Below are 18,963 nucleotides of genomic sequence, written 5' to 3'. Positions count from 1 at the left end.
ATTGTTCCTAATTTTGAAAACACACTTCCACTTGATACCATTGGATAATTTATATCCAAGTTATGTAAGAGCATTCAGAACAACCACAGATTGCTTACAGGAATTAGCCTAATACAGTGTACAGCATGTAACTAGGGCTAAGTCAGTTTATCTAATTAATTAGTAGTTTAAATTAATTAAATTTAAAAAAAAAAAAAACACCTAAAGACAGAACCCTTTTGGACAGCTGCTAAATTGATTCTTTATTCTGGTTCCCTCATATTACTGTCAGTATCTGATATGTTGGACATAAAGTACTTCATGTTAAGGTATAGTCATATGTGTATTTTCTGCCCCATAAGTATTAGATTGCAGGCTACTTGTGAGGTCAGAAAGTAAATAATTTATCTGAATGACATTTTATACCATCAGACAACGTAATTCAGCAACTTGGAGATTTATTTGAAACTCAATCACTTTTCAGTAAGCATCAGGAACAGAGATTTCATGATGAGGTTCCGTTGCCATGTTGTTACTGAGCACTCTGGCCGTTGTCCATGAAGTTAAGTTCCTTACTGCTAACCACAGTGGTCTCCTCTCTGTAGCTTCTCTGGAAAGAGCCGGCAATGTCTCTCCCTGTGTACAATATATGGAAATGATCAGGTGCTGTCAGACTTGAGGTTAAGTAAGACACAAGATGATGCCAGATATAATTTACTCTTTTGGTGAATTTCCTTCAGCTAAGAGCTATTCTGATTTCCATACCACAAACAATGCTGTTCCTGTAACATTTGACAAGCATGAGCTATTTAGCCTCCTGTATACATTTCAGTAAAAAAACAAAGCAATGTATTCAGTAAAAAAACAAAGCAATGTATTCAGTAAAAAAACAAAGCAACACAGACATCAGAAAAACACCATGTTGGTAGTGTATATACCATTGAAGTTAATATTGTATCACTCACTCTTTCTGAAGCACCTCGGTTCACAATTATTTCCAAGAGAGGGTTGGCACACAGCCACGTTGCAGTGGATATACACCTGGTAAAAAAATATAAAAAATTAAGAAAAAAACAATAGAAAGGGTACAGTTTGAAAATACTTATGCTGGCTAAGGTGATATTAAAATTATATAAAAACTAAAATAAACAAATGTTTTTTCTTTTATCATTGGATCCTTTACCTTTTCCTTGAGAGGAGTCATAACCTCTGGATCTGCCATGCCTCCCTTGGCACCTCCCTTGGCGTCATTGCCACCTCCAGTAGATACAAACGTGAACATCTTGAAAATAAAACGCCTGTGGTGGGTTGGGTACTCCAGTCCTGATTGGGCACCCACAGGGACCAAGGAGGTCAGGTAACGATCATCACGGTATGGGCAGCTATGGCAAAAGGAGAGAGTGCGGAATAGAGACTGAGTATAGCATCAAAATGTGTTAGAAATACCTGTTTCTAACTCAAACCAAGACTCTTACCCATCAATCAGCAAGTCCCACTGAGGGAGACTATGAGGGTAGGGGTCAGAAGTTGTCCAGCATCTTCCAAGAGTCAAGACAAGGTTGGGATCTGTCCTCTCCAGCATTCTGATTTCAACGTACACAGGATCCCGAAGCACCTTGGTGACGGGATAGTCAGAATCCACGTAAAAGGAGCTGTAGGCCACGTCCTCTGTAAGCAGAGAGATTGGTTGGTGACAGTCTCTGCCAAATGAGACTAACAGCACAAAATATCTGCTTCACACTAACCTTCCACACAACCCTTGACATTGCACTCTCCGTTGCCCAGCCTTAGCTCCACGCGCAGAGGTCCAGGAGCTGCAACTGGGGGTGGTGGAGGAACCAGGCCAACCTCAATGACCAGAGCCTCAACTGAGGTACCAATGTACCTACACTGGACAAGCAGCCTGGGACAAGAAATAAAGCCTTTGTCAAGCAATCACAAATTCATCTGAGCAGAGTTTTCCTTGCAAAATATCACAAACAACCAACCCTAACCCACTGATGAGAATTCATGGTCATTGTCTGAATACTTGTCTGAATGCTTAGCCTAGTAGTAGCAATCTTTCATGTTGTGACCACTCTGTTTTCATGCATGAATTTTTAAAAACCAGAGCAATATTTTTTTGCATATTATTTTTTTCTTCTGAGGACATGAAGAGTGATAGTGAATTATTTTTTTAAATAATAAGTTTAGGCAAGTTACAGAAGTGTTCACTAAAGTGGACATCATGCTACCATGTCACATGTAAATTATGACAACCTAAGCCATATTTTTATATATTTAATTTGTATCTATGCATAAACTACAACAAAATGCTTTTATTTCTTTTAACAGACATTTTTTCAGTTTGACACATGTCCACTTGATTGGACAGCATGCTTTCAAGGTTTCAATTGAAGAAATATGAAGGTAATGGTCATGGAAAACAATGTCCAGTGTGCAAAAACACAAAAACCCTAAACCTCGTTGAACACTGGACCTCACTTCTCAGCCTTTCCCCTCTCTTGTTCTCCTTGCTTTTGTTAACCAGCCTCCCTGCAACCCTCATTCAGTTTCTTGCTCTTGACTCCTTCGCACCACCCTACCATCCCCTGTTGAACTGTTGTTTTTCGCCAATGAACATTTTCAAATATAACACAAAAAAAGCAAACAAAATGTAAAAAAAAAAAGTCCATGTAGAACATCCTTCTTTTTCAAATCCAGACATTCAATAGAGGGGTAAGGCATTTACAGTGGTCACATCCAAGAAGTGAAAGAACACTCTGATGTACCACCGTTTGTTTTTGCGTCTGTGAGGATGCATGGTGACAAGTTGATCCATAAGATCTACTTCTCAAATACTGATTCACAGAAAATAGTCAGTGGATGTTCAGTCCTAGAAATGTCTTTATTTTTTCTTCTTTTGTCAAGGCCAGATTTTCTTTTCCTTTTTAGAGTGCATACAGAGTTCTATTCACAATTTAATTTATCAGATCTTCAGGAAATAGATGCATAAAGAAATCTCTTGGTTCTGTTCCCTCAACATACTCAAGGAAGCAAGTCTCCCTCAAACTGGTTGTCTTTGGTTTTCCAGACATTTCTTCTCTTTTTCTGTCCATGAGCTCTATCATTTGGAACATCCTCAGCATCCCCAGCTCTCCTAGCATCTTCAGCTCCCTCATCACCCTCACCTCCACTGTCCCTACTGCTAGTATTTGCTCGGTCTTCTTTGCCTGGCTGCCATTCATCATCACTGCCACTAGCATCATCCTCACTTGACTCAGATAGTATTTGCTCCACTACGCTGTAGACTTGTGTATTGCACTCTGCACTTGAGCTCTACAAAATAGAAAGACACTGACTGACACTAACATAATGGCAGGAATCTGCACATAAAAACTGCAAGTTACAGTCTAATAACATAAATCAATTAATTTACAGAAAAAATGTTACTGCAGGTCAAGTATTTTGAAGAACAACAAAGTTGCAGTAACAGCATAAATTCTAATAGAAATATAACCAGCAATGCATGGTGTCCAATTTAGTGGACAGATGATGAATCATAATTTCCCCCAAAAATAAAACCAATACTTGGAATTTTCAACAGTAATATTGCTCTTTAGTTGTTACTTGATGTGCATTTTTTTTTTACCTGCAAAGGTCTTATAGTATAGAAGGATTTGAGAGATCTTCCTGAGCTACATGGGATTTCTGATCCTCCATCGGCCATCTTGCATTAGAGAGAATTTAGGTACACTAACAAAAGTTGGCCAGTGGGTGGCAGTGTGTGGGATGACTTACAAATGTCAACTTGAGTGGCTGATGTGCAACTATAACACAAAAACCCCTGCATATTCTAGAAAACAGCTTTTAAATAGCTGTCACTGGAGTGGCCACTATGTGCGAAAGGGTTACAGAAAGAAAGACACATACTCATAGTGGCTGTCTCTGGTAATGGCGCCGTAGGGTCCGATAATGACTTCATATAAGGAGGACATCCTGTTCTCATAGATTACAACCCCAGGCTCCTCCTACGGTAAATTGGCAGTGTTTCAATTTTTATTACTACCAGACGAAAATAAAAACATCAAATTAAACAGTAAAACGAGTTACAACGCTTACCATCATGACAGTGCCACAGGCAGTGACGGGGAACTGGTAGATGGCAAAAGCAGAAGTGGTGCCAACGGGACTGCAGTTCTGATCATTTCCAAGGAAAGTAATTGACTCCAAGTCGATGTTGGGTAAGGTGGCGTCTCTTGCCACCACCACAATCATTTGGGCATCCTTGGTGCACTGAAGAGTCACTGAAAACAACAAATTATAAAGCAAAGACCAGTGCTCATGTTGTACTCTTTAAACACATTTTAAGTGTCAGCGTAAGGTATCTATGTAGTTCTTTGAGGAGTAGAAAAAAATACTCACCGGATTTGCCATAAAAGCACATGCGTCCATCAAAGCAGCAGTTTATAGCCTCGCAATCTTGAGCAGAGATGCTAGGAGCACCACACTGTATCTTGTACTGCTCAGCCACTTCACAAGTGTGAAATGTTTCGGTATTCTGATGGGTCTGCTTGCTGTGCTGTTGAGGCTGCTGAGTACGTTGAGGCTGCGGAGGGGTGTACCTGTTGGGGGATGGCTGTGGCTTCTGAGTCTTCTGAGGTGGTGCAGGTTGGGTGTATCTTGGAACCTCAGGCAGCTGCTGGTTTTGCTGAGTCTTTGAGAAAAATTGAGCATCAGCCAGACAGCCGAGCAGGGCAACTGCCAAAAGACAACCGCAAACCAACTTCATCGTCATGGTATCACAGCACAGAGTGACTGAGAACACCAGATGCTGTGAAAATTTTGTGCAAATATGCTGACTTTTATAAGGTATTCATAATGTTGACGTGTAGGTATCTCACTTCCTATTTGCTGTCCACACCTGCCAATCAAGTGCCCTAGTTAGTGGTTGGGGTGGTGATGCCCCTGAGGGATTAGAGATAATGCCAAAAAAGTAAACTCAGAGAACGAATAGCAGGAAGTAGAGAGATATTGCATCATACTAACATTACATACTAACATATCTGTTACAGAGAGCCTACTAATTGTTATTGAACCTCAGTGGAAGATGATCCAGCTTGTTTGTACAATTACAAAACGAAAACAGGGTCTATATGACCCACAAGGTCACACTGTATTTGTGCAACAGGACTAGACAAAACAAACACCTCTTGTTATCTTCATGTGTGCTTGCCATTCCTGGTAAATCTAAACCATGTTGAGAAAATTAAATTAAAACAAGCATCCAAAACAGCCTAAAGTAACATCCCAGTTCACCCAGTTTAAAGCTTCTGATAACCCAAATCAATTTTAATATGTAATTTAGGGCCTTGCATTCATAATAAAAAGCTTTAAATAATTATCAGACATTAGCCTCAATACAAATTTGAAATATTGTTATTTTAGTTTTCACAAATTCGTGAAGCTGGGTTAAATCAGGTGTGGTTGTCCCCATTCCATATTAAATAACATGGATAAAGCCAATCAGAAATTCACCCAGGTGTCACTCAATACCAATTTAACATGCCAAATTGAAATCCCTCAGGGCTCCTTTAAGTACTGTAGATGTAACGTTACCAGACATGACTATGTCATTTTGGAAAGTCTTCAACAAACATAACTTTACATATGCAGCATACATGGTGTTTATCAACATTACAGAGATCGTCATCAGTGAGTATGTGGTAAATGGGAAAGCAATAAAATAAGAATACATTAATAATATGGCTATAGCGTTACCTAACCCTGCAGTCCCATAATTTATCATTGTATTCATAGTTTTAATAACAAATGGGTGTGGCTCAGCTTGTGTCACATGTGTTACGCAGTGCTAACTGTATGCTAAAGTAATATTGATGACAAGACATTTTTTAAACTCTTCATCAGAAAGTTCAGAGGGTGCGTTCAGAAAGCAGAGCTCACTCTGGCACAAACTGGACCGTTGGTAAATTCAGAGCGCTGCTGGAATATATCGGTCGGTTATCCAGCGCTCTGGGTACTCTGTCTGGGGAGATGAAAGAGCAAAGTGTCGAACAGAGTGAATGTGTAATTTTCTTCACCGTTTATTAATTCATGGAGAAATAGAACTCTCCGTGGCTTTGAAAAACAGCTCTCTCATTTTAGTGTACAGCGTCAGATTGGATTTATGATCGCAGCCAGAGTCAGAGGACTGGAACAGATAGGGCTGTACCACGCTGACTCTGCTTTGCTCCATGGCTACTGTGGAGACGAGAGACAGTTGACAATAGTGGGATCCAAGAAGGTGTCAATCAAAACGTGATCTACCACGCCCACACAATCGGGAGAAATGCTATTATCCTCAAAATAAGCTGTTTTGAACTAGGTTTTCTAATAGCTGGGAACACTCATTTTCTCTCCGATTTAATGAGACACCTAAATTTAATATAATATTTGCATTGTTACTATTTCAAGCCACGTTTCGAGAGTCCTAAGTAAAGCGGTTAGAGTGAAGCAGGTGGTATGTGAGTGTGTGATAAGCTTTTCAATATGCAATAGCTTGAATGAATCCACATGACATATACTAGCTTTATTCTAAATATTCATGTCAAAACATTAGTTTAAACTGTAGCTCACTTTAGATTTTCGAATATCTCTATTGTTATTATGAATCTAACTTAGTGTGAATATATTTAGTTGTGATTTTAATTAAAGATATACTTATCATCCTTTTGGGTATTTAAAGCTAAGATTTTGATTTTAAAAAAATGTAGATATCTTGAACTGGAAGATATCTGAACCGAAAAAAAAACAACCAAAAACTTTACCCACAAAGAAGCTAGAATAAAAGAATAAAAGATGACTTAATACAAGATGACCATTCCCACAGTGGGTATATAGTAGCATTATTTTAGGTATATGTCTCTCTCTCTCAGTTTTCAATTCAATTCAGTTTGCTTTATTGGCATGAATTTTTTTAAAACAATATTGCCAAAGCCTCAGATATAATTAAATTAAAAATTATAATAATTAAATAATTAAATTAAATGATGATATGAATAAATGCAAGTTATTACTCTCTCTCTCTCTCTCTCTCTCTCTATATATATATATATATATATATATATATATATATATGTATGTGTGTGTGTGTGTGTGTGTGTGTGTGTGTGTGTGTGTATGTATATATATATATATATATATATATATAACCTGGACAGCTATTAACAAAATATCTTGTACTTAGTTTCGAGTGATGATATAGTATAGTACTGTATTTTGTATGTAATATTACTTTATCAATGAAATATGTTCTTCAGACTTCTCATTTTTAAATTAAGAGGACCCTATACTGTCAAAACAGGTGGTGTTTAAACCAATAAAACAATATACAGAATGAAATCAACCAAACACTTGGCATCTGTTCTATTTAAATGTGGTTGTTAATCAGCTAATTCTGGTTGGAGCCATATTGATCTGCTGACCTTCACAAAATGTACTTTGGCAACAATACTGGGTTTGACATGTCATGATAAGGGCAGGTATACCTGACCTGGGGTCAACATAACTTTTTGTGACCGCTACTTTCTGAGTGCATGTTTACCAACCATTGATAATGGTTGAAAAAACGATAATCTTAAATGACCTTCATGATGCTGTAATTTCATTTATTTGGTTGTTAATCATCATATTGTTCTCTGTGAGCACTTGTATGGTTTTGTGCTTAAATGACTATTTCTACACAGTGCTTGTACTTTTCTAGCACAGTCATACTTCAGGCATTAAAAGAATAAATAATTATAACCCATTTGCTCGGGTGATGCCTCATCAAAGCAGTGAGCGTCTCTTTGTGTCAACAGCTGCAATCATTTCATTGGCTCAGGTTCATGCTCATCAGGTCAGATGGGGAATGGCCAACAGAAGGGGCGGGGATGTAAGGGAGGTGAACACGCTCACTGTATTACAAAAGTGGGTGCAAATTTCCATCTTCCTTACAGCACCTAGTGAACTGTGCAGATCACTTGTTGTCGTGAAGCCATGGTGATGAAGTGCACTGCTGTGTGCCTTGTGGCACTGGCCCTGCTTGCCAGCTTCTGTGATGCTCAATACAAGCCTTCAAAACCTAGATACCAGAAGCCAGCACCACCTACAAGACAGGAGCCCGTCAAACAGACCGCTCAAGAACCCCAACAGACAAAGCAGACATTTGAGAAACCACTCACCTGGTCGTACCCTGAGGATCCCAAACCTGAGCCCTCACCTGAGGTGCCTTTCGAGATGAGACACCCTGTTCCTGCGGCAACTGTTGCTGTCGAGTGCAGAGAGAGGGATGCTCACGTGGAAGTCAAGAAGGACATGTTTGGCATTGGCCAGTTCATTAATCCTGCCGACCTCACCCTGGGAAACTGTGGTGCCGTCGCGGAGGACACGTCCGCTCAAGTGTTGATTTTTGAGGCTGAACTGCATGATTGTCTCAGCACATTGAGGGTAAGCACAATCAGGGTTTCAGTCTTTGAAAAAAATGTAGTGAATGTTTATTAGGACTATGGTAAAATTTGTTCATGTATGATTCTTGTTTGCACTGTTTCAATTAGATGACAGATGATTCCCTCATCTACACTTTCACAATGAACTATAATCCACAAACTCTGGGCGCTTCACCTGTGGTGAGGACCAGCAGTGCTGCGGTGATTGTGGAATGCCACTACCCAAGGTATGTAGAGTGAGAGGCACGGCAATAAACAAACGGCAAACAAATTAATTAATAACATACTATGATATAGAAATCTTAAACTAAACCATCGCCCTTGGCCTAAACTAATCCGTTAACAATGGATCAAAATGATGATGATGATAATAATAATAATAATAAGAAGAAGAAGAAGAAGAAGAAGAAGAGGAACTTTATTTATACAGCACCTTTAAAAACAGTTTACAAAGTGCTTTGACCAACAAGGAGAAGCAGGAATGTAATACATGGAAGGCAATACAACATCAGAAAGTAAAACAGATCTACTGAACATGAGCGAGACGTCAGGATAAAATTAAAACAAATAGTGCGAGATGAAGGATGGAAAACATCACCATAAAATAATACAAACAAATAGACCAAAAATAACAAAAGCAATAAAACCACGAATAAAAGGACATAAAATTAAATAATAATAATAATAATAATAATAATAAATTAAAAAACATAGATGAAAAATAAAATAAATAATAATTAACAAAAAGAAATAAAAAGATTACATCCCATAAAAGCAAGTCAATAAAAATGGGTTTCAAGAAGTGATTTAAAAGAAGTCATTGATTCTGCGAGCCTCATGTTTTCAGGTGCGGGGCCTTTAAGGCAAAGGCACAGTCACCTTTAGGTATAAGTCTCAACTTTAGAACGGCCAGAGGGGCCCCACATGTAGCTTGGGGCCAGAGCCAGATGAGCTTTTAAAGTGATCAGTAAAATCTTGAAATCAATTTTAAAACAAACAGGGAGCCAATGGAGAGAAGCCATAATAGGGGCGAAGTGATAACATTTGTTAAAACCAATAATAAGCTCATGATTATTTTATTTTAACGGCACATGCAATATGAAAATAACTTAAGTCTGCATTCTAATGAAACATATTTAATCTTTTAGGAAGCACAATGTGAGCAGCCTTCCTCTTGACCCCCTGTGGATCCCATTCTCTGCAGTTAAGGTGGCAGAGGAATTCTTGTACTTCACTCTGAAACTTATGATGGGTAAGTTAAAGTACAATTTACCTGCTTATTTGAAAAAAAATATTTGTCAACATTGCTAACATGTCATTATTTAATTGTGCAGATGACTGGCAATATGAGAGGCCAAGCTACCAGTATTTCCTGGGAGACATCATCAATATTGAGGCTACCGTCAAGCAGTACTTCCACGTGCCTCTCCGTGTTTATGTGGACAACTGTGTAGCTACTCTGTCTCCTGACGTGTCCTCCAACCCTAGATATGCCTTCATTGATAACCATGGGTGAGGTAGCTCAGTGAGTCCATTGAAGATGTTCCGCACAATGTGGATATGTTGTTATTGTTTCAAATGCATTTTTCTCCTTTTTTTTAATGTGAGTTTTTGTGCTCTTCTGCATGCAGATGTTTGCTTGATGCCAGGATCACAGGCTCTGACTCTAAGTTCATGGCTCGCTCTGCAGAGAACAAGCTTCAGTTCCAGCTGGAGGCCTTCAGGTTCCAGGGCGCTGACAGTGGACTGGTAAGCATCTCCGAGGCCAATATATTATTTTCTACTATACATCAAATGCAAACAAAATATAACTCAATATAACCCAAATTCTGTATTCTTCCAAAAGCTCTACATAACCTGCCACTTGAAAGCAACATCTACTGCGTATGCCATCGATAGTGAACACAGAGCTTGTTCATTCATCAGTGGGTGAGTGTGATTGAGAGTTGATACAGTATTGACTGCTTGCCTGTGGTGTAATGTAACAACGTAATAATACTGTTTTACACTACTAAGTAAGTATAAGTATTTTTGGGGAGTAGTTGTACTTAACTTGCGTTTTTAGATTTTTTTCAACTTTACTCAATCACATTTCCCCTGCGCATTTTAGTAACTTACTACAAAATAGGGAAGGGATGGAGGGAATGCAGGAATGTTTGGGAAGGAAAAATGAGATTTTTTTCTTTGAACCCTTAATTTGTGGAGAAGACCTCATTTTTCCTTAAGTGTAAGTTATGCGCCATTTTTAAGACAAAAACTTTATATATTTTCAAAATTCCAACTGCTTGTTTTTGTTTAGTAACAGCATATACTTGTTAGAGGTAAAACAATTCATGAAATTCATAAAATTTAGTACGTCAAGCAGCATATAAAACAAAATCAGCTCCTTGTAAAATGTAAAAAGTGGTATTGTAGTTATGAACAAATACATGCAAAAGAAAGAATTCTGTTTTTGAAATGCCAGACATATTTTTTTACTCTTTTTTAATATTTAAATTAATTAAAATCAACATTATAATTCAGGCTTTTTTTGTACAAAGCAGGGAAAATGTCTGGCTGAAATGGGCTCATTAAACCAAAATCTGTGATTCTTTTCTAAACCCGTTATACATGTCATAAAACACTTGTTGAGTACTTGTGCTTTTACTTTTAATAATCAAGTGTATTTATTACACAAAATTAAATGTAAATATCAGGTCCTTTAAGACTTTTACTCAAATAATATTCTAATAGATGACTTTAACCACGGCCTCTTTTATATCTTTCTTCCCAGGTGGAAAGAGGCCAGTGGAGCTGATGCAGCTTGTGGCACCTGTGAATCTGGTGGATTTGGAGCGGCTCCTGGCGGTTCATCCGGTGGAGTTGGGGGTGGTGCCTCAAGTGGTATGTGGGGTACTGGTGGAGGCTCTCAGGCTAATCCTGGAGGAAGGAAGATCCGTGATGTGTCCCAAAAAGAAACTGGTATGAATTGTCTAAAGCTTTTAATATTATATAAGGAACACTGATGAGTCAGCACATCATGTTACACTATTTTTGTTTTAAATTAGAGTTGACGTTATGTTACCAGTGTCATAATGAGTTAAGTTCTTGCTCGCCTGTGCTGTAAGACAACCTCAGTGGTGCATAGTTGTAACATATGTCTTTCTTTCTAGTTTTCGAATGGGAAGGTGATGTCACCCTGGGTCCCATCTCCATCGGAGAGAAGGTGCTCTCTTAATTCAGTTTCCTGCCATGGCTATGACCATCTAAATAAACAGTCTGATCAGTTCATATCTGTTTGTATGTTATTCACTTGCCTGTTGTTAATCTTGCTCAGATGAAGCAAGGAAAGTAACCCCAATAAATGTAATCAAAATTTGACATATCCAAAAACATAATAAAATGTTAGGGCCAGAAGAAGATTAAATGAAACTTGCCTTACATTTCTCTCTGTGTAATGACAAATGTTATAGATCACATCTGCCCAGTTCATAGACTGTAGAGCTTTCCATTTGATGGAAATAACACTGCAGTGGTGTGAGAGGCGTGTGCCAGTCACTGGATAGAACTGCACAGAAAAGGAAAATGTTGTTCTTTTTCTATCAAGCTGTGCACTCATAACACAGTACATAACTAGAGGAATGAAATGAACTGTGACTTCCTATTGGTAAAAAAAAAAAAATCTTAAAGTAAACAATGAAAATAATGAACAAGAAAAGCAGAAAAATAGAGTTGAAATGGGCTTATCACTCCATTTTATCTCTGTTTGTTAGACAAATAACTTAGGGAATCCGATCAAGTTTTATTGTCCTGTCAAAGACTGGTCACGCTTTCATCCAGGGAGTGAACATTTACTGCCCCGGTGTGGCACAGATGGTAAACTGCAGCTTTGCGATACACGATTCAGCACCACCATCAGTAAACAGCTCCACATCGTGTCTGCTCAATACATTTTAAAAAAACACCACTTTTTATTAAAAAAATTAAAAACAGTTCACTCTGTGTTAAATACAAAAAAAAATATAATGAAAAATGAGACAGGTACAAAACCATCCAGACAAAAAATAAAATAAAATAAAATAAAATAAAATAAAATAAAATAAAAGACACACGTATGAACACACACACACACACACACACACACACACACACACACACACACACACACACACACACACACACACACACACAATTTCGCATAAATGAATAGCTTTTGGTTTCTAGTTAGTTATTCATTATACATTTGTAAGTTTGATACTCTTTTAAGACATGTATTTAAATCAAATTTTTTGAAAGCAGTATATGAGGGCAATTTCCTGTAAAAAAAAAAAAAAAAGAATGTAAAATAAAAAACATAATGAGCAAATTATTTATATACCGTTCATTCTCGTAGAAATTTGGATTTTTGAATATTATTTAACAAATCAGGTTCTTTGAGTGAAATATTCTTCTTCTTCCAAAAGATAGTCACATGTTCACACTGAATAAATAAGGGTTCTAATGTTTCTACCGTATTGTTACAGAAGTAATAAATAATATAATTTACTGTATAGTATTGATGTATCCTGCTCAGTCCATTGTACATTCACTGACTGATTGTTTACAATAGAATAAACCCGATGAGCCACCAATGATCTTACTTGAATATATGTTTAATATAACTCAAATCTGGTGTCAGAGAAGATCTTGGTACAACACACTGCCACACCAAATACCTAAAGTAACTAATTCAGCCTTATACAGTGTATTGCACATATCATACAGAAGCATGTGTAACTCTTCGTCCAACCTGTTCAGAAACTTCATATATCTGACATGTAAAAGGTTGAGAATCACTGGGATATACAGCATGTAATGTATCTGAGTCCTAATATTTTATTATTTAGATATAATAGTAAAAATAAGTTATTTCTTAAAATTGAGAGGTAATCTTGAATGGATTCAACTACTTTAAGTAATTTATCAATTCTGATCAATCTTAAGTGTATTAGAGACTTTTTTAAAGATAATCAATTAATCTTTTAAGTCACTTTGAAGCGGAAAGGGCACAAATTCACTTTTTTTAATGGTCTTCAGAAAATTAAGAACATATGACTTAATTTATATAGTAAACATAAATGAAGCCTAATAACTATATTTATTTACATTTTGTTTTTAAAGGCAATCGTTTTCCTGGATTATTTGTGAGTAAAATCAACTTGTCAGATTTTTACAGTGCGGTGTAATATCACTGTAAACACTTAAGGGAAATCGTTTTTCTACGCCACTGTTTTGCTGCTTGCCTGCAGGCTTCAGCTCTGCCTGCATCCACTCAGGACAGCCTGCTCATACGGTAACGGCACTGACGTTATATCGTCTCTGCTCCACACCCCTCCTCCTCTGTCTCTGCCTGTCTCCGCACTGCTGGCCCGTAGCCGTTGTGTGTCACAGGCAGCATCACACACAGCAGCAGCAGCAGCAGCAGACATTTGGCGAAGGAAGAAAAACACGGACTGCGGTGGCACACTGCGCGCTTGTGCTTCGCGTGGACGTATCGGGGGGGGAATCAGGATTGTATTTTAATTTCCGCGGCGTTGTGCACTGAAGATCGTTTCTGCCTTGACACCCCCTCCTTTCCCCGCTTGTGTGGATGGTTGACTGCAGATTTGATGGTGCTGAGCAGGCTCGTCTGATTGAAGGCTTGCGGCCAGGGGGGCATCTGTGGGGCCGCAGAGAGACAAACCTCTGTCCACGTCTGTCCTCTGCCCTGTGATTGTGAATGGACTGCGCTCCCCTGCGTGATTTTCTGCAGTTGCTCTGAGTCATTTGTGGAAGAAGATGGCGGACAGGGCTGAGATGTTTTCCCTATCCACTTTCCATTCCCTATCTCCTCCTGGTTGCAGGTAAGAGCTGACATGCACAGCGACAGCGAGGGGGATGATGGGGGACAAATGCGCACGCTTGATGCGCACGCAAATGACATTAAAAATATTGTTTTGATGGCTGCAATAAAACGCACATTCCCTGCCGTGGGTAGGAGATATTTTGAATAACCTGTCAGGCCTACTACTGCCTGCCTGCGCGCCACAAGGTGCTGCAGCTACACGTTTTGGAGCTTCCTTTAAGACATTTGTTTTGTTTTGGGTTTTTTTAAAGATAACTTTTATTATTATCCCAAAAAGCGTGAAGAATTGGCAATGATTAAACAGGTGACAAATGATTGATCTTTGGCTGTCGCGACAGGCACCCGCCTTGCGCATTCTCTGTTTGAGGCCCACGCCCTGTTGAGTCCAACCCAGGCAAGGGCATGATGCTGAACAATGATTTACGGAAGTCCCGGAGATGTTGGTGTTGTCTCAAACGCCTCTGATGTGACCTCTGCGACACACAATATGACAAAATCTGCTCGCTGTTTTCTTCTCGCCTGATCACAATTGTGAGTGGGATTCTACTGGCTGTTCCCAGAGATCGATAACTTGTGCAGCATAAGCGCCACAGCCACACCGCTTTCTCTAAGGTTGTGTATGTTTGATTAAAACCCTTTGAAACCGAGAGTGACATCAGTTTTCTTGTGCTGCGTTCAGGCGTGTTTCACGAGCTGTTTGACCCTTTGAAACGTGAGCAAATTGATTTTGAAGACGTGGAGAGGAAGACAATGACCACCTTGGCGAGAAATGTCCCACAAATTGCAAGAATTTAGTGAAAGGTGATAAGAAAATTACCTTATAAAATTGTTTCAAAAAATAGGGCAGGTATATTAAAAAATTATCCAAAAAAAGGATATTTATAATTATGATAGTTTTATATTTAAAATTATATTTCAGAAAAATATAATAAAATAACAAATAAATACATGTTTTTTTGTACTACCAGCACTTTTTAAGTCATTTTTCTATCTTTTTGACTTTTTCATCGCTTATTTTCAAGTCCTTTTTTTTGTTTATGTTTTGATAATTTTTGGACCATGTCTTGTTGAGTTGCTTGTTCCCTTCTGCCCATGTTTTTGACAGAAATTAAACCAATTTGCTTAGTTTTCAGAGGATTAAACGGCATGGAGTCTCTTCAGTGTGATTGGGTTTTGGATGCAAATTAGTCTTGGCAAGATTTGAGGTATTATAACACTTTGGTAGAAGAAATTCTGTGGATGCTGCTGGTATATTCAGATCTTTTTTGCCTTGAGACATATAGGAATATGTTGTAAAGAAATGACTGATTGCATTGTGTTTCTAATTTGACTATTATATGCAATAAACTCCTGCTGCTGCAGATGTAAGGCCTTCCTCTCTGTTAGCAGTAGGAGAACAAATCCTACTTAACAACAAAAGCAATTATTTGACGATACCATATCGTTTTGCTTCTATACACAGCAATTTAAACTCATCCCCATTGTGGCAGAATGAAGAAAAGTCAAGAAAAATGGGCAAAAAATAGAAAAAGTATGTATTTGATGTTGCTCAAAGCACCAAAAGGTTAAATACAGTATCATGCAGGCTTTCTGTGCTAATGCATACAATGCCACAACATTTCATTGTCCCCGCATCTGCCTCCTCTTGTCAAATGTTCTTACAGAAAGCAATCACATTAGCAAGCCAGGTCCCAGAGGATTTTATATCCACAACATACACTCGTGTCGGATTTAGTTACATACTGTAGCTCCATCTCATGGATGGATCATATCAGATCAATAGACCTGATTTTTTTCATGACTACCAGTGACCTTAGTGCAGAGCCAAGCTTTGGCCATTACATCAATATTTTAAATTTACAGTGCTGGCAAACAGCTGGAGCACATTAATCGTCATTTATCTGTGATTTATCAGCAGGATAATGGGTGTAACTTTCTTTATGAAGTCTGTCATTCTGTCATAGACTCTAAATCCGCTTAACGTCTTTCCTGTTTAGTTCCCAGCTCTGAAAAGTAAAGCCAGTGTTACCAAACACTGATGACATAAAGAGCAACTGCTTGCATCACTTTGTTAATTGTAAGGGGTGGAGTCTGTTGCACTCTATTGTTTTTCATTTGTGCGCATTTCAAGACCACACGTATTATTTTTGTGTATTTTCAGTCAATTATGGGTAATCAATTTCCGTCTTCGAAACACCAATAGTTCACTTTGATTAAATATTTGACGTATATGGCAATGAGATGTTTTTCCTAACAGTGCACTGTTCATTTAATAATGTGTGTTTTCCTGTCAGTCTATTTGTGTGTGTCTGTGTGTGACTGATTCATGTATGAAACCGCCGGTGGTGTGATGGTGTGGTACAGTAATCTGCCTTATGTAACCCTAACGCTCTTTCCAATGGGCAACATAATCCGTAAGAGAGCCTGTCTTTCTCCTGTGGGCACCAGAAATTTATGACAGACTATAATTCTTTCTGCACTGAGGGAGCACTCTCTCCACTGGAAATTAAAACCTTAAAAGAATACATATCTGTCCATACAAAGAAAATGTGGTGCACTTTTTACATTGCATCTCTGTTGTTAAGGAGAATATGTCAGTATATCCCTTCCAACATAAACAGAGACATGCTTCCTTTTAAACATGAAGTTACTCCATACACTCAAGTCATGGTGCTCCATTTTACTTATTTTTCTCCTTTAAGGCTTCGTGTTACAGATATATTTGAATAGAAATGAATTCCATCAAGGTATGCCATGCTTTTTCCTGAATAAACCCCTGCTGTGGTTTGCTGAAAGCTAAAACAATTTGCTGACGTATCAAAATATGGGAATTGTAGTGTACCAATGACCCATACTTCAGATTTCATTATTTACTTTTGTGAAGGGATTTATTGTGTAGATTTGCAGAGGCAGCGGTCTTAATGCAGCCTGGTGGGAGGTCACGTTTTGGGTGTTCGACTCTGTGTGAGGGTTCAGATGGATCTGTGATTGGATCCATCACAGATCCAGATTGGATCTGTTGACAACTATAGAATTCTGATATTGATCATAACAACCAAAATCTATTTAGATAGATGTCCGTGACCTGTTGTGTATGAATTTAAGGGGTCCTTGATATGAAAAAGGTTGAGAATCACTGGGATATACAGCATGAATATCCTCCACTACTCCACTGATGGGACAAAGCAAGACATTTGAAGACGTTATCTTGGTCTCGGGGAGACTGTTCTACGCTTCCTTCTGCATGAAAATCAAGAAAAATAATCAGCCAATCAATTAATAATAGAAATCTCCATTAGTTGCAGACCAATATGCAACAGTGGATCTGAAAGCTTTTGGATTTGATAAGATATTTTTGAAACCAGATTTGCTATAATTCTGTCAAACCCCAGTTGGATTTCATCATAGTACATCAATATTTTAAAACTACTACAACATTTCCAGTAAGCGTCCTTCTGATTCCCCCCCCCCCTCCTTGCGCATCTCATATGTTCAGCAGTCGATGCTCCACTTTTGCCGTCCGACTCTTTGAAGGCTGTTTGAGAAGGCAGAGGGGGGAAGTGAGTGGGTGGGTATGGTTACCATGGGGTAAGAGGCTTAAATCAAATACAGATTCATTTTAGCTTAAGCGCTCCATCTCTGCCTCCCCCCCTGCTGTCTTTCCACCCCTCCCTTTGTATTTTTGTATTTCATCTTTCTCTCTCTCTCTCTCACACACTCTGTTCACAACCAACACTTGTCATGTTCTTGCATTTCAATCTTCGCAGCAGCTGTCTCCGTAGCTTTGTTTCTCCATTTAACAAGAATTAAAGGAGTCATATTTATGATGCCCGTTAGATTTGTTTTCCATCAGCGTGACGCCAGTGAGTGTTTCCCATCTATGTTTCTTACGTCTGATGACTTCATTAATCCAAATGCAGCCAAATCAACGTGAAATCATCTGATCTAAGCAAACTGATGCATCATCTCCACCTTTGGTTTAAAGATGGAGTAATCTTTAGGTTCGGAACAGACAACAGAGAGAGAGTGCTTCATTAGGTCAAATGCATGACTCGTGTGTGTGTGTGTGTGTGTGTGTGTGTGTGTGTGTGTGTGTGTGTGTGTGTGTGTGTGTGTGTGTGTGTGCCGTGCGGGTGTGGGTGTGTCTCCACATTACTGAAGACTGATGGTGGGTGAAAAGCATGGGAAATTGATCTTTTTAATGAGTCAGTGGCAACCACATCAAGAGTCCTTGGCTTTTAAAGATGATGATGTCACTGTGCAGCAGGTGCTCATGGTTTAAAGGCCGTTTAATTACAGGAGACACGCCACTGTCCACCCCACCCCCACCCCCCTTTGTATCTGTATCTTTTTTAATATTGTTATCAGTGTCTTTTCATTGCTTGTCAAATTCTTATTTTTGTCTCATTTTATGATTTTTTGTACTGTCGACATCAGCTATTTATACATATAAAACTTTCTAGGCGTTTACTATATATAACATTGTTGTGATTTGACTCACTGGGGTTATTTAAATGATATAGTATTAAGGAAAACAATATTCATAGAGAAGTGATCCCTCTCAGTCCTCACTTATGAGCCACTAGAAGTGTGTAGACTCCGCCCTCTGCCTGTATTTCCTTATATTCTTCCTATTCTCTGTGTTTGGAAGTTTAA

General features: G+C 38.5%; 3 protein-coding genes across 4 annotated transcripts in view; 2 read left to right on the top strand and 1 right to left on the bottom strand.

The window, feature by feature from the left end:
* Positions 1-428: 428 nt before the first annotated feature.
* Positions 429-4,891, bottom strand: LOC121950178 (zona pellucida sperm-binding protein 4-like). The gene is made up of 8 exons (XM_042496101.2): positions 4,384-4,891; positions 4,081-4,265; positions 3,892-3,989; positions 1,725-1,882; positions 1,455-1,647; positions 1,163-1,361; positions 945-1,020; positions 429-615 (listed from the first exon to the last, which is right to left on the bottom strand). The coding sequence occupies exons 1-8, from the start codon at positions 4,754-4,756 to the stop codon at positions 512-514; spliced, it is 1,386 nt and encodes a 461-aa protein (XP_042352035.1). The 5' UTR covers positions 4,757-4,891; the 3' UTR covers positions 429-511.
* A 3,061-nt stretch (positions 4,892-7,952) lies between these two features.
* On the top strand, positions 7,953-11,714 carry LOC121949857 (zona pellucida sperm-binding protein 3-like). The gene is made up of 8 exons (XM_042495658.2): positions 7,953-8,445; positions 8,553-8,671; positions 9,593-9,696; positions 9,779-9,956; positions 10,076-10,193; positions 10,291-10,373; positions 11,218-11,405; positions 11,597-11,714. Exons 1-8 carry the CDS (start codon positions 7,996-7,998, stop codon positions 11,659-11,661), a joined length of 1,305 nt encoding a protein of 434 aa, XP_042351592.1. The 5' UTR covers positions 7,953-7,995; the 3' UTR covers positions 11,662-11,714.
* Positions 11,715-13,775: 2,061 nt separating this feature from the next.
* mapk8ip2 (mitogen-activated protein kinase 8 interacting protein 2) overlaps positions 13,776-18,963 on the top strand; it is a 39,228-nt gene continuing 34,040 nt past the window's right edge. Inside the window, exon 1 of one of the 2 annotated variants that reach the window (XM_088079904.1) lies at positions 13,776-14,305. In XM_088079904.1, coding sequence (XP_087936030.1) covers positions 14,241-14,305 — 65 coding nt within the window. In that variant the 5' untranslated portion in view covers positions 13,776-14,240. The remainder of the gene's footprint in view (positions 14,306-18,963) is intronic. The other variant, XM_042495639.2, reaches the window with a different exon arrangement.

The sequence above is a fragment of the Plectropomus leopardus genome, chromosome 7 (assembly GCF_026936395.1).
Source record: "Plectropomus leopardus strain MGB_pleo_1.0 chromosome 7, ASM2693639v1, whole genome shotgun sequence".
In the NCBI taxonomy this organism is placed as follows: Eukaryota; Metazoa; Chordata; class Actinopteri; order Perciformes; family Serranidae; genus Plectropomus; species Plectropomus leopardus.
The sequence above is the reverse complement of the archived record's forward strand: the minus strand, read 5'-3'. Positions and strand labels throughout refer to the sequence as shown.